The sequence below is a fragment of the Salmo salar genome, chromosome ssa01, assembly GCF_905237065.1.
Source record: "Salmo salar chromosome ssa01, Ssal_v3.1, whole genome shotgun sequence".
Lineage (NCBI taxonomy): Eukaryota > Metazoa > Chordata > Actinopteri > Salmoniformes > Salmonidae > Salmo > Salmo salar.
Window position 1 is genome coordinate 49,793,842 of NC_059442.1, and position 16,234 is coordinate 49,810,075.

Genomic DNA, 16,234 nt, shown 5'->3' on the forward strand with positions numbered 1-16,234 from the left:
CAATAAAAGAAGATGAGCATACATATACCCGCTGCGTTTTGGTCCACTCACTACGACAATTATGACACAGCCATGAATAAAGAATGGTACCAACAGATCCTCCGAGAGCAACTTCTCCCAACCATCCAGGAACAGTTTGGTGACGAACAATGCCTTTTCCAGCATGAGGGAGCACCTTGCCATAAGGCAAAAGTGATAACTAAGTGGCTTGGGGAACAAAACATAGATATTTTGGGTCCATGGCCAGGAAACTCCCCAGACCTTAATCCCATTGAGAACTTGTGGTCAATCCTCAAGAGGCGGGTGGACAAACAAAAACCCACAAATTCTGACAAACTCCGAGCATTGATTATGCAAGAATGGGCTGCCATCAGTCAGGATGTGACCCAGAAGTTAATTGACACCATGCCAGGGCGGATTGCAGAGGTCTTGAAAAAGAAGGGTCAACACTGCAAATATTGACTCTTTGCATCAACTTCATGTAATTGTCAATAAAAGCCTTTGACACTTATGAAATGCTTGTAATTATACTTCAGTATTCCATAGTAACATCTGACAAAATATCTAAAGACACTGAAGCAGCAAACTTTGTGGAAATTAATATTTGTGTCATTCTCAAAACTTTTGGCCACGACTCTATATGCTTTCACATCAATGCCTCCAGAATGTTGTCCAGAGTACAATTACCCCAACATCTATCCTTTTATATGATGCATTAACCAATAAAGCAACTAACCCAACCCAACTATGGCAGTTAAGGTAGCTCCCAGACCCAACCCCTCTGCATGTCTACAGTGGAATCTAGTATTTCTCTCGCTCTTTAGCTCCACTTCCTCTGTCATGGCATCTTCAAGCTCACCCATTATGCATGAGAATTGTGAACCCACCGACGAGAGACATGACGATCATTACCGCTGTAGGTGCTGCAAGGAGTACTGTGTGTGGACCAGACCAACGCTGTCCCAACACCCCTGCCTGGTGTATCTTTATGTACACTCAATCTCCAGAATTCAGCCCGTGCTCTCAGTTATCTCCTGTGTCTCACTTCAAACTAAGTATTACAGGACACTACATGAAGTGTCAATAAATAGGTTATTAACGTTCTGCTTATTTATAAAGTTCTCTCATGATCCACAGGGTACTGTAGGGTATTTGTGATAGAACACATACCACAGTCAAAAAGTCACAATTATTGTTAAACCCTGCCCATTTCCACAAGTTATCTTTTTTATATTTATTTTTAAACCTAACTAATGAAGTCCAAGTTTGATGGGTTGGTCCACCAGACCTTCCGCACATTTGGGCAGAAGTATCTAGGAATGAGATTAGGTGTAATGTGACTAAGATGTTATCACTTTAGAGCGCATGCCATCCTTCAGCACAACATGTCACCCTTTATAAAGCACATGTTTATATCATATTCGACATACCGTGTTATGTCACTTTAGACATTGGTGATTATGTCACACAGTTATAACATATTTTTGAACCCTTTATAAAGCATGACATACGCTTATAGATGCTTTGTAACACATTTATGCAGCGCTTATGAAGGCATTATGAAGGCTTCATGAAGCCTTTATAAGCTGAATGTGATTTAAAGAGGTACCCAAATATTATATCTGTTTGGGCTTTTTGTGGACAATTTGCAGTCTACAATTTATTTGCAATTATGTTCCAGCCCCCTGACCTGAGAACAAATCAGCCCGCTGCTGAATCTAGTTGATGATCCCTGATCTATGGCACCCTGTGATCTGGGTTGATGTTCTTCTGAGACCCCGTCGAGTTATCTGCTGAGCTCTGGGGGTGATAATACACAAATAATATGCAACAGAATGTGTGACTCTGAGTCATACATTCTATAGATTCCATACTTCTTATTATTGTCATAGTTTTTCCTCTGACGAATACAGCTCCTTAACAGTTTAAGATATAATCCCAGTCTCATACACTAAAGCAAATATGATAATTAGATTGATTTGTATGTTACTCAATGAACATTTATTGAAAATAATTTGTCTTTGAAAACCAAGATGTGTACGCACAGCGGAGTGTGTATGGGGATGAAATGAAGATACAGTAAGCTGGGTGTGGTCAGCGTAGCCTGTGACGTCACTGCCCCAGTTAGATCGAGGTAGCTGTCACCTCCAACCCAGTTCTGGTTTATCAGTCTTGACTTGAGACTGCAGTGCTGCTGGAGTATGGTGACGGTCATAGCCAGGACTAATGCATCCTGTGTGTGTGAAGGTGTGTGTGTGTGTATTGTGGTGTATGAATTGTTTCCATGTGTAATGATGTTAGCATGATGTGATTGTGTATCTGCACTGCTGTGTTTACATCGAGTTGTGTCTTTTCAGGCTCTGGGTCCTGAGTTTATCAGGATGGCTGACGAACCCCATGTAGATCTGGAGCTTCCCGGATCCATAGTGGTAAAAACATAAACTTTTTTTTGCTAAAATTGTTCTGGAAGATTTATGTTTTGGGGTTTTGAGTGTATTTTTTGTTGACTAAAGATTGATTATCCTCTCTCTCTCTCTCTCTCTCTCTCTCTCTCTGTCTCTCTCTCTGTCTCTCTCTCTCTCTCTCTCTCTCCCCTTCCCTCCCCCTCCACCTAATCCATCTTCTTCCCCCCAGTCTAAGAAGGGCAGGTCTTGTTCGTCCCAGAGAGAGGTTAATGTGGTGTTGCCCAGTGGTCAGTCTGTATTGGTCAGATGTGACAAAAAGTCCAGAGGGAGAGATGTGTTCGACATGGTGGTGGCTCACGTTAACCTGGTAGAGCACTTCTACTTCGGACTGGCCTTCATCGATGGTAAGAAACTGACAACAACCCATCTTATGTGTCTCATAAACATATACTGTAGTTGATTTATTGATTTTAGTCATACTACATATACTATGTCCTTCTTTCTTTTAGATGATGAATATTTTTTCCTGGACCACGAGATTAAAATCTCAAAAGTTGCTCCTGACAGTCGGAAAAAAGTAGTGTCGACTTCGTTTCTTGTTTTTCTACGGGTCAAGTTTTTTGTTGACGACGTCTCTTTCATATTGTGAGTCTGATCATTATTTTATATCTTTCATTTTACTGAAAAGTATCTAGTTTTGGTATCATGAACTGTTAGTGAAATGCAGTTATTAGTTGTCTCTTTAAAGAACTACACATTGGGTGTTCCAGACACAGGCTGACTCGTCACCAATACTACTTGCAGCTGCGGAAGGATATCCTAGAGGACAGGTTGTACTGCAACGAGGAGACGTGCATGTTCCTGGCGGCTCTTGCTCTTCAGGCAGAGTTTGGGGACTACATGCCTGAGGTAAACTGAGTGAACCACTGTCTCAGAAACAGAATTTTCCTTCAGTGTTTTTCTTTAATGATCTACATTTTTCATTTATTTAACTAGGCAAGTCAGTTAAGAACAAATTCTTATTTACAATGACAGCCTAGGAACACTGCCTTGTTCAGGGACAGAACAACAGATTTGTACCTTGTCAGCTCGGGGATTCGATCTAGCAACCTTTCGGTTACTGGCCCAACGCTTAACCACTAGGCTACCTGCCACCCCATAATGGATTAGGTTCTCCATAAAATCCTGAGAGGTTGTATGGCTCTTAATAATTCTTCCAGCCAAAGCAGTATGTTTATGAGGAAGTAGTATCTCATTGATAGACCTGTTATATCTGTCCAGTACAACATCAATGGCAATATATCTTATTGACAGACCTGGGTAATGTTCAGTATGGCACACAGTACCAAAACATTTTGAAACAGAAAAAAAATTAAGTAAAGATAGTCCCTCCCTGTTGCAGTTAGTTTTATTGAGTTTGGTACCTATTGAATGCAATCCTGTTATATCTGTATGGTAAAGACTACTACATTAGTGGCAGTATATGTCATTGACAGGCCTGTTATCTCTGTTCAGTTGTATGGTAGGAACTACTACCAGCCGGAGCAGTATGTGTCTAAGAGTTGTCACGGTTCCACGCTAACAACACCCAGATGCTGCCTGAGGAGGCTGAAACCGAGTTCCTAAAAGTAAGAAAGTTGAACAGTGGTTGAACACTGTATTAAATGTATTATTATTTGCAGAAATCAAAGTTTTGGATATGAATCCCCAGTTCAGATACATAAGACGAGACAAGACGGTTTCCTGCAGTTTAGAACAAAGTTTGCTTGATCTGAACGGCCTAGTTTTAGAACGGCTCATGTCTGCTGCTGGAGTAAACATGTCAAATCTTTAGCTAAAGTCTTGCGACGAGACGGATCTGTTTAGCCAGTCAGAGAACAATGTGCTGATGTTCTGTTTTAGCCAAGCAGTTAGTTAGCAAAGCAGTTAGTTAGCTAGCCTAGCTTGCTGATACTTCTCTGGCAAAATACCATTGTGTGGTCTGTTTCTGGTGCATGTATTTCATGATACTCGTTTGCTACAACAACTTGCTACAACAAGTGGCCACTTGTTTCAAAATTTAATCACATCATTGTAAAGAGGCACCATTAAAGTGGAAATGGTCTCAACTCCACGTCTCGTTTGTTTGATCTGAACGCCCAGTCTTCAGTCAGTTTTACAACACAACATTCTAAAACTGGGTAGTTTTGTCTCGTCTTATTTCGGCTGATGTATCTCAACTGGGCTTAAAGATACAGTAAAACAAACTTCTATTATTGCAAATCATAATCAATTGAGTGCTTGCCTTTTCAATTTTCTTTAATCTATTTTGGTTCCCAGGACCCTTTTTACATGTCTACACAAGAAGATTTGGAATTGAGCATGTTCTCCTCCTTTACTGAGATCAACCTCGCAACACACTTGTTCTATCTACTCTCTAGATCGCTCAGCAGCTTCCAGAGTATGGGATGGTGTTCCATCGGGTAGGCCGGGAGAAGAAGCCGGTGGTGGGGGAGCTGGTGCTGGGAGTCTGTGCCACCGGAATCCTTGTCTATGAGCTGAAGAACCACCTCAGTACCGTCACACGACGATTCCTCTGGAGGGAGACCGATACCATCTCTGCCAATGTGAGTACTACTGGAATACTAGTGTTGTATTCTATACTGTGCTTTCAGAAGTGTGTTTGACATTAACAGCTCCAATGCTCTTGATTTAAAAGACAAGCACCCTGATGGTTGTCTCTCCCCCCCTTCCCCAGCGTCGTAAGCTGACAATAGAGTGTGGTGGTCCCAGCAGTAAGAAACACAGTTTTGTGACAGAGAATTCTAAGATTGCTCAGTACCTCCTTAGTCTCTGCTCTGCGCAGCACAAGTTCCACAGTGAAATGACCTCCAGGCAACTCAACTACAGCATCGCTCAAGGTACGGGGCTCTTAGAGCACAAAGTCAGGCAGGAAGGCACGCATGCACAAACAGACACAAACACACACACATTTGTTTATTCATTATGATTATTTGTTGTCCTTTCAGATGAGAACATTGAGAAGTACCAGTCTATCTGTCGGACACGTGACTCCCATATGAAGCGTCTTTCATGTTCCGAGGTCGTCCTGAACAGTGTAGAGATACCGGCCAACCTCAGCCAACACGAGTCGCTAAGGAAGTTGTGTGATGACATCACAGCAAAGGTGGAGGCGTGTCTACGGCAACAGAGTGAGTTGAGGGAAATCAACAGAGATCTACCCGAGCCATGCCCACTGTCAGAGGTGAAGGAACAGGCCTGGAGGTAACATTACATAACACTACATAACACTACCTACACTAATGCAGGTAACTGCCAAAATAAAGGAAACACCAACATAAAGTTTCTTTATTTTAATTTTATTTTCACCTTTATTTAACCAGGTAGGCTAGTTGAGAACAAGTTCTCATTTGCAACTGCGACCTGGCCAAGATAAAGCATAGCAATTCGACACATACAACAACACAGAGTTACACATGGAATAAACAAAACATACAGTCAATAATACAGTAGAACAAAAGAAAACAAAAAGTCTATATACAGTGAGTGCAAATGAGGTAAGTTAAGGCAATAAATACGCCATGGTGGTGAAGTAATTACAATATAGCAATTAAACACTGGAAAGGTAGATGTGCAGAAGATGAATGTGCAAGTAGAGATATTGGGGTGCAAAGGAGCAAGATAAATACATAAATACAGTATGTGGATGAGGTAGGTAGATAGATGGGCTGTTTACAGATGGGCTATGTACAGGTGCAGTGATCTGTGAGCTGCTCTGACAGCTGGCGCTTAAAGCTAGTGAGGGAGATATGATTCTCCAGCTTCAGAGATTTTTGCAGTTCGTTCCAGTCATTGGCAGCAGAGAACTGGAAGGAAAGACGACCAAAGGAGGAATTGGCTTTGGGGGTGACCAGTGAGATATACCTGCTGGAGCGCGCGCTACGAGTGGGTGCTGCTATGGTGACCAGTGAGCTGAGATAAGGCGGGGCTTCACCTAGCAGAGACTTGTAGATAACCTGTAGCCAGTGGGTTTGGCGACGAGTATGAAGCGAGGGCCAACCAACGAGAGCGTACAGGTTGCAATGGTGGGTAGTGTATGGGGCTTTGGTGACAAAACGGATGGCACTGTGATAGACTAACCAGACACCCAGGTATTTGTAGTTGTTTATAGGGCGTTGGGCTACCCAGAGCTGCCAGAACAGCTTCAATGCCCCTTGGCATAGATTCTAAAATTGTCTGGATCTTTTATTGGAGGGATGCAACATCATTCTTCCGTGCGAAATTCCATACTTTGGTGTTTTATTGTTGGAAAGCAGTCTCCAATAAGTGTTTAATTGGGTTGAGATCTGGGCATTTTATACATGACCCTAAGCATGATGGGATGTTTATTACTTAATTAACTCAGGAAGCATTCAATAGGCTTTGTATCCTTCATTTACTCAAGTGTTTCCTTTATTTTGGCAGTTACCTGTACATAACTACATAACACTACAGCACAACGGACTTCATCATCAATAACATGCTTTTCACTTGAGCTCAGAGCGTCCTACATTCTACGGGGGTAACTCACCTCATTTACTGTGTTTTTCCATGAAATGAGTCCCTTTTGAGTAGTGTAACTTGGTGAAAAAAAACATTTTAATTCACCTAATTTTAAACGCCCACACCAGCGGAAATCCACTTTTTTTCAGCTGAAAGACGATGCCAGCGCTTAACCGTGATGTTGCACAATGATTTAAGTCAATAAGTCATCGTTTTAGTCAAAGTATGATATATTTGGGCTTGAACAGGGATATCCGAACTTAAACTTCAGATCTTTTCGCGTCTATGCTGTGTTTCATGACAAAATGATGTACATTTATGTCTGACTATATGTCTTGCGAGGGACGGCATTATCACGCTTTAGTTAATTTGGAACCACCTACAAAACATGTACATGTGCGAACTCATTACTTCCTGTTTACAACCTGGTGCTACGGTTTATGTCTGTCTGTAATGCACGATCTGGAGCTGTTGAATGGGCTGATGGTGAAACAGTGAGTAAGAAAAAAGGTAATGTTATTCTGATGAGCTACTGATGTTCACTTGGCTATAGTAAGCAGCTTGGCAAGGCACACATTATGCGAGTGACTTATCAGGAGATAGCATATGACTAAGGTCACCTAGCTAGAGGTGAAAGAAACACACACCTATTTAGGCGAGGTGCTGGCTAGTGGAGTAGAACACTTGAAAAATTAAAGGAGAGCCGCACACACTAGGAGCTCAGATGCAATAATTGAATAACTGTAATGGCTTGGTAGTCGTGGTGAAGGAATGAGGCACAGGAAGCAGTGAGCACAGGGTAGTGGCGTATTTAATGTACACTCACACACAAAACAAATATTCCCAAACACAGGGGAGAAAACACACACGGCGTAAAACAGCGCCGACACGAACATGAGCCGTCAGTAACGAAATAATCTCGCACAACATGGAAGCGGACCAGCTAAATTAAATAGCCCCGCTAATTACCCAAACTAAACACAGGTGCACAAAACCCAAAAAAAGGGAAAACCAAAAAAGGGAATCAGTGGTAGCTAATAGGCCGGTGACGATGACCGCTGAGCGCCACCCGAGCAGGAGGGGGCGCCACCGTCGGTGGGAATCGTGACAGTACCCCCATCCTGACGCGCGGCTCCCGCAGCGTGCCGACACCGGCCTCGAGGACGACCCGGAGGGCGAGGCGCAGGGCGATCCGGACGGAGGCGATGGAAATCCTTCAACATGGATGGGTCCAAGACATCCTCCGCCGGCACCCAGCACCTCTCCTCCGGGCCGTACCCCTCCCAGTCCACGAGGTACTGCAGGCCCCTCGCCCGGCGTCTCGAGTCCAGAATGGCCCGTATGCTGTACGCCGGGGACCCCCCGATGTCCAGAGGGGGTGGAGGGACCTCCGGCACCTCACCTTCCTGCAGGGGACCAGCTACCACCGGCCTGAGGAGAGACACATGAAACGAGGGGTTAATACGGTAATAGGAAGGGAGTTGTAACCGATAACACAACTCGTTTATCCTCCTCAGGACTTTAAAGGGCCCCACACACTGCGGCCCCAGCTTCCGGCAGGGCACGCGGAGGGGCAGGTTCCGGGTCGAGAGCCAGACCCTGTCTCCCGGTAAGAACACGGGTGCCTCACTGCGGTGGCGCTCAGCACTCCTCTTCTGCCGTCCACTGGCCTCCTTCGGGGAGTCCTGGACGGCTCTCCAGGTCTCCTTGGAGTGCTGTACCCAGTCCTCCACCGCAGGAGCATCGGTCTGGCTCCGGTGCCATGGTGCCAGGACCGGCTGGTAACCCAAAACACACTGAAAGGGTGACATGTTCGTAGAGGAGTGGCGAAGTGAGTTCTGAGCTAACTCAGCCCAAGGAATGTACCTCGCCCACTCCCCTGGCCGGTCCTGGCAATACGACCTCAGAAACCTGCCCACTTCCTGGTTCACCCTCTCCGCCTGCCCATTGCTCTCGGGGTGATAACCGGAGGTCAAACTGACCGAGACCCCCAGCCGCTCCATAAACGCTTTCCAGACCCTGGATGTGAACTGGGAACCTCGATCAGAGACAATGTCCTCCGGCACCCCGTAGTGCCGGAAGACGTGGGTAAATAGGGCCTCCGCAGTCTGCAGGGCCGTAGGGAGACCGGGCAACGGGAGGAGACGGCAGGACTTAGAGAACCGATCCACAACCACCAGAATCGCAGTGTTCCCCTGAGAGGGGGGAAGATCTGTCAAGAAATCTATAGACAGGTGCGACCATGGCCGTTGTGGAACGGGGAGGGGCTGTAACTTCCCTCTCGGTAGATGCCTAGGAGCCTTACTCTGAGCGCACACCGAACAGGAAGAGACATAGGACCTCACGTCCTTAGCCAAGGTGGGCCACCAGTACTTCCCCCTGAGACTCCGCACTGTCCTCGCCACACCAGGATGACCCGCAGTAGGTACTGTGTGCGCCCATCGAATCAATCGATCACGAACACCGAGCGGCATATACATGCGACCCACGGGAACCTGCGCAGGCGCAGGTTCCAACACTAATGCCCGCTCGATGTCCGCGTCCACCTCCCATACCACCGGTGCCACCAGCCTAGACGCTGGAATGATGGGAGTTGGATCGATGGGCCGGTCCTCCGTGTCATAGAGACGGGACAGCGCGTCAGCACTAGTGTTCAGGGAACCCGGTCTATAGGAGATAGTGAACTTAAATCGGCGAAGAACATGGCCCACCTTGCCTGACGTGGATTCAGTCTCCTCGCTGCCCGGATGTACTCCAGGTTTCGGTGGTCGGTCCAGATGAGAAAGGGGTGCTTAGCCCTCTCAAGCCAGTGCCGCCACACCCTCAAGGCTTTTACCACCGCTAGCAACTCCCTGTCCCCCACATCATAGTTACGCTCCGCCAAACTGAGCTTCTTCGAAAAGAAAGCGCAGGGGCGGAGTTTCAATGGCGTACCCGAGCACTGTGATAGCACGGCACCCACCCCAGCCTCGGATGCGTCCACCTCCACTATGAATGCTAGAGACGGGTCTGGGTGCGCCAACACGGGTGCGTCGGTGAACAGCGTCTTCAACTTCTTGAAGGCTCTGTCCGCCTCCGTCGACCATCGCAAACGCACCGGCCCCCCCTTCAGCAGTGAGGTAATGGGAGCCGCTACCTGGCCAAAACCCCAGATAAACCTCCGGTAGTAATTGGCAAAGCCTAAGAACCGCTGCACTTCCTTCACTGTGGTTGGAGTCGGCCAATTACGCACGGCCTTAACCTCTCTAGGCTAGGCGGGACGAACAAAGGTGCACAAAACCAAAAAAAGGGAAAACCAAAAAAGGGAATCAGTGGTAGCTAATAGGCCGGTGACGACGACCGCCGAGCGCCACCCGAGCAGGAGGGGGCGCCACCGTCGGTGGGAATCGTGACAATAACCTAATATCCGTCACCGAGCTAACATTAGCTGGATAGCTAGCTAGTGATGTCAAAAGTGGATGAAGACCTGGATAGATGAAATGTCAACACAGATGGGATACATTGTTGTTTCTGGTAAAACGTAAAACATCCGCCATCTGATGTTGGCTGATGGCTGATGTTTTACGTGCTCTTAACCAACTATGCTATTTTGTTAGTTTTTCACGTTGTTTGTAACTTATTTTTTTACTTATTTTGTACATAATGTTGCTGCTACCGTCTCTTATGACCAAAAATAACTTCTGGACATCAGAACAGCGATTAACCACCTCGAACTGGAACGAGTCCGATGCAAAGGATATACTGCTTTCTCACCAACGGGCCCAAATCCCAGTCATTTGTGTGAAGAAAAGATGGAGGAAAAGGGTCTGTCTTCTGAGAATTCATAGGCGAGTGAGGAAACTCCCAATGCCATCCGTTCTATTGGCCAACGTACAATTATTGGAAATAGAATGGATGACCTACGATCAAGATTATATTACCAACGGGACATTAAAAACTGTAATATCTTATGTTTCAACGAGCCATGGCGGACCGACGACATGAATAATATAGAGCTGGCGGGATTTTCCATGCACCGGCAGGACAGAGAAGATACGTCTGCTAAGACGAGGGGCGGAGGTATGTGTCTACTTGACAATAACAGCTGGTGCGCAATGTCTAATATTAAAGAAGTCTCGAGGTATTGCTCACCTAAGGTAGAGTACCTTATGATAAGCTGTAGACCACACTATCTACCAAGAGTTCTCATCTATATTATTCGTAGCCGTCTATTTACCACCACAAACTGATGCTGGCACCAAGACCGCACTCAACCAGCTGTATAAGGCCAAATGCTCATCCAGAAGCGGCGCTTCTAGTGGCCGGGGACTTTAATGCAGGCAAACTTAAATCAGTTTTACCTCATTTCTACCAGCATGTCATATGTGCAACCAGAGGGGAAAAAAACTATAGACCACCTTTACTCCACACACACAGATGCATACAAAGCTCTCCCTCACCCTCCATTTGGCAAATCTGACCATAATTCTATCCTCCTGATTCCTGCTTACAATTAAAAACTAAAGCAGGAAGTACTCTCTCTCAATACGGAAGTGGTCAGATGAGGCGGATGCTATGCTACAGGACTGTTTTGCTAGCACAGGCTGGAATATGTTCCGGGATTCATCAAATGGCATTGAGGAGTATACCACCTCAGTCATCGGCTTCATCAATAAGTGCATCAACGACGTCGTCCCCAAAGTGACCGAACGTACATATCCCAACCAGAAGCCATGGATTACAGGCAACATCCACATTGAGCTAAAGGCATAATTAACTCAGGAAGCACCTGCTTTCAATACGTTTTGTATCCTTCATTTACTCAAGATTTGCCGCTTTCAAGGACGGGACACTAATCTGGATGCTTATAAGAAATCCCGCTATGCCCTCAGACAAACCATCTAACAAGCAAAGTGTCAATACAGGATTAATATTGAATCCTACTACACCGGCTCTGATGCTCGTCGGATGTGGTAGGGCTTGAAAACTATTACGGACTACAAAGGGAAACCCAGCCGTGAGCTGCCCAGTGACGCGAGCCTACCAGATGAGCTAAATGTCTTTTATGCTCACTTCGAGGCAAGCAACACTGAAGCATGCATGAGAGCACCAGCTTTTCTGGATGACTGTGTGATAATGCTCTCGGTAGCCGATGTGAGCAAGACCTTTCAACACGTCAACATTCACAAAGCCGCGGGGCCAGATGAATTACCAGGACGTGTACTCAAAGCACGCGCAGACGAACTGGCAAGTGTCTTCACTGACATTTTCAACCTCTCCCTGACCAAGTCTGTAATACCTACATGTTTCAAGCAGACCACCATAGTCCCCATGCCCAAGGAAGCAAAGGTAACCTTCCTAAATGATTACCGCCCCGTAGCACTCACATCGGTAGCCATGAAGTGCTTTGAAAGGCTGGTCATGGCTCACATCAACAGCATCCAACCCTAGACCCACTCCAATTTGCATACCGCCCCAACAGATCCACAGATGATGCAATCTCTATTGCACTCCACACTGCCCTTTCCCACCCAGACAGAAGGAACACCTATGTGAGAATGCTATTCATTGACTACCGCTCAGCGTTCAACACCATAGTGCCGTCAAAGGTCATCACTAAGCTAAGGACCCTGAGACTAAACACCTCCCTCTTCAACTGGGTTCTGGACTTCCTGACGGGCTGCCCCCAGGTGGTAAGGGTAGGCAACAACACGTCCGTTACGCTGATCCTCAACACTGGGGCCCCTCAGGGGTGTGTGCTTAGTCCCCTCCTGTTCACTGCGTGGCCAAACACAACTCCAACACCATCATTAAGTTTGCTGACGACAGTGGTAGGCCTGATCACTGACAACGATAAGACAGCCTATAGGGGGCAGGTCAGAGACCTGGTGGTGTGGTGCCAGGAAAACAACCTCTCCCTCAATGTGAGCAAGACAAAGGAGCTGATCGTGGACTACATGAAAAGGCGTGCTGAACAGGCCCCCATTAACCTCTTGGGGCTAGGTGGGGCGCTAGCGTGCCACCCGTGGTGCACTCCATCAACAGCAGGTGCATTTCAAGAGCGGCAAATTTGAATCCAAATAAATGTCAAAATTCAAATTTTTCAAAAATACAACTATGTTACACCATTTGAAAGATAAACATCTCCTTAATCTAACCACGTTTTACGATTTCAAAAAGGTTTTACGGCGAAAGCATAAATTTAGAGTATGTTAGGACAGTACATTTACAAGAGTTGTGTGTAATGTTTTGTCAAGTCAAAGACAGGGTCACCAAAACCATAAAACCAGCTAAAATGATACACTAACCTTTTACAATCTCCATCAGATGACACTCCTAGGACATTATGTTAGACAATGCATGCATTTTTAGTTCTATCAAGTTGATATTTATATCCAAAAACAGCGTTTTACTATGGCATTGATGTTGAGGAAATCGTTTCCCTCCAATAACCGGCAGTCAAGTCAGCGTCACAAATTAAATAATTAAAATTAGAAAACATTGGTAAAATATTATATTGTCATTTAAAGAATTATAGATTTACATCTTTTGAACGCAATCAACTTGCCAGATTTAAAAATAACCTTACTGGGAAATCACACTTTGCAATAATCTGAGCACTGTGCCCAGAAAAATCGACGTTGCGATACAGACTAGACGTCATGTTGGGGCGATCTAAAATCGAAAATACTATGTAAATAATCCATTACCTTTGATTCTCTTCATCAGATGTCACTTCCAGGTATCACAGGTCCATAACGAATGTAGTTTTGTTCAAAAAAGCTCATCATTTATGTCCAAAAATCTCCGTCTCGTTAGCACATGATGTAAGCCAGCCGGACTTCTCGTCATGAACGAGGGGAAAAAATATATTTCCGTTCGTTCAAACATGTCAAACGTTGTATAGCATAAATCATTAGGGCCTTTTAACCAGAACATGAATAATATTCAAGGTGGACGAATGCATAGTCTTTTATAACGTATTGGAACGAGGGTACCCAACATGAAGTAAGCGGCCAGGTGTCTAATGGGACATCACCGTTCCATGGCTCTTGTTCGGTCAGATCTCCCTCCAGAAGACTCAAAACACTTTGTAAAGGCTGGTGACATCTAGTGGAAGCAATAGGAAGTGCCAAAATATTCCTAAACCCCTGTGTTTTTCAATGGGATAGGTTTAAAGTCAATACAACACATCAGGTATCCACTTCCTGTCAGAAAATGTCTCAGGGTTTTGCCTGCCAAATGAGTTCTGTTATACTCACAGACACCATTCAAACAGTTTTGGAAACTTTAGAGTGTTTTCTATCCATATATAATAAGTATATGCATATTCTAGTTACTGGGTAGGATTAGTAACCAGATTAAATCGGGTACATTTTTTTTATCCAGACGTGCAAATGCTGCCCCCTAGACCCAACAGGTTAACGTCGACCGGGCTGTAGTGGAGAGTTTCATGTTCCTTGGTGTCCACATCACCAACAAACTTTCATGGTCCAAACACACCAAGACAGTGGTGAAGAGGGCACGTCAGCACCTTTTCTCCCTCAGGAGGCTGAAAATATTTGGCATGGGTCCCCAGATCTTCAATAAGTTCTACAGCTGCCCCATCGAGAGCATCTTGACTGGTTGCATCACCATCTGGTACGGTAACTGCTCGGCATCTGACCTTAAGGCACTACAGAGGGTAATGAGTACGGCCCAGTACATCACTGAGGCCAAGCTTCCTGCAATCCAGGGCCTATATACTAGGCGATATCAGAGGGAAGCCCAAAAAATTGTCAAAGACTCCAGTTACCCAGGTCATAGACTGTTTTCTCTGCTACCACATGGCAAGCGTTACCGGAGCTCCAAGTCTAGGACCAAAATGCTCCTTAAAGTATTTCCTTCACATGATGCATCAATTTAGTCAAGTGTGTCGCGTACGCGTCATTAACATCTATAAAATATTTCAATCTGGACACTTCTGTTTTTGATATTGCTACTGTGCAAATAACCATTTCACTGTACCGTTTGCACCATCTGTATCCTGTGCATGTGACAAATAAACTTAGATTTAATTTGATATTTTATTATTTTTATTTCACCTTTATTTAACCAGGTAGGCCAGTTGAGAACAAGTTCTCATTTACAACTGCAACCTGGCCAAGATAAAGCAAAGCAGTGCCACAAAAACAACAACACAGAGTTGCACATAAACAAAGGTACAGTCAATAACACAAAAGAAAAGAAAAATTGAAAAATCTATGTACAGTGTGTGCAATGTAGAAGACTAGGGACGTAGGCAATAAATAGGCCCTAGAGGCGAAAATAATTACAATTTAGCATTAATAGAGATACTGGGGTGCAAAAGAGCAAAAGGGTAAGTAATAATATGGGGATGAGGTAGTCGGGTGTGCTATTTACAGATTGGCTGTGTACAGGTACATTGATCGGTAAGCTACTCTGACAGCTGATGCTTAAAGTTAGAGAGGGAGATTTAAGACTCCAGCTTCAGAGATGTTTGCAATTCATTCCAGTCATTGGCAGCAGAGAATTGGAAGAAAGACGACCAAAGGAGGAATTTGCTTTGGGGGTGACCAGTGTGATATACCTGCTGGAGCGCGTGCTACGGGTGGGTGTTGCTATTGTGACCAGTGAGCTGAGATAAGGCGGGGCTTTACCTAGAAAAGACTTATAGATGACCTGGAGCCAGTGGGTTTGGCGACGGATATGTTGTGAGAGCCAGCCAACGTGAGCATACAGGTCGCAGTGGTGGGTAGTATATTGGGCTTTGGTGACAAAACGGATGGTACTGTGATAGACTGCATCCAATTTGCTGAGTAGAGTGTTGGAGGCTATTTTGTAAATGATATCGCCGAAGTCAAGGATCGGTAGCATAGTCAGTTTTATGAGGGTATGTTTGGCAGCATGAGTGAGGGATGCTTTGCTGCGAAATAGGAAGCCAATTCTAGATTTAATTTTGGATTGGAGATGCTTAATGTGAGTCTGGAAGGAGAGTTTACAGTCTAACCAGACACCTAGGTATTTGTAGTTGTCCACGTGTTCTAAGTCAGAACCGTCCAAAGTAGTGATGCTAGACCGGCGGGCAGGTGCGAGCAGTGATCGATTGAAGAGCATATATTTAGTTTTACTTGCATTTAAGAGCAGTTGGAGGCCAAGGAAGGAGAGTTGTATGGCATTGAAGCTCATCTGGAGGTTAGTTAACATAGTGTCCAAGAAGGGCCAGAAGTATACAGAATGGTATCGTCTGCGTAGAGGTGGATCAGAGAATCACAAGCAGCAAGAACAACATCATTGATGTATACAGA

At 45.2% G+C, this 16,234-nt stretch overlaps 1 protein-coding gene across 1 annotated transcript in view; it reads left to right on the forward strand.

Moving 5' to 3' along the window:
* LOC106604144 (tyrosine-protein phosphatase non-receptor type 13) overlaps positions 1 to 16,234 on the forward strand; it is a 62,740-nt gene that overhangs the window by 21,550 nt on the left and 24,956 nt on the right. The window contains 9 exon segments of the mRNA XM_045695531.1: positions 2,358 to 2,429; positions 2,635 to 2,809; positions 2,915 to 3,050; positions 3,176 to 3,314; positions 3,921 to 3,969; positions 3,972 to 4,033; positions 4,826 to 5,011; positions 5,143 to 5,305; positions 5,414 to 5,669. Coding sequence (XP_045551487.1) covers positions 2,358 to 2,429; positions 2,635 to 2,809; positions 2,915 to 3,050; positions 3,176 to 3,314; positions 3,921 to 3,969; positions 3,972 to 4,033; positions 4,826 to 5,011; positions 5,143 to 5,305; positions 5,414 to 5,669 — 1,238 coding nt within the window.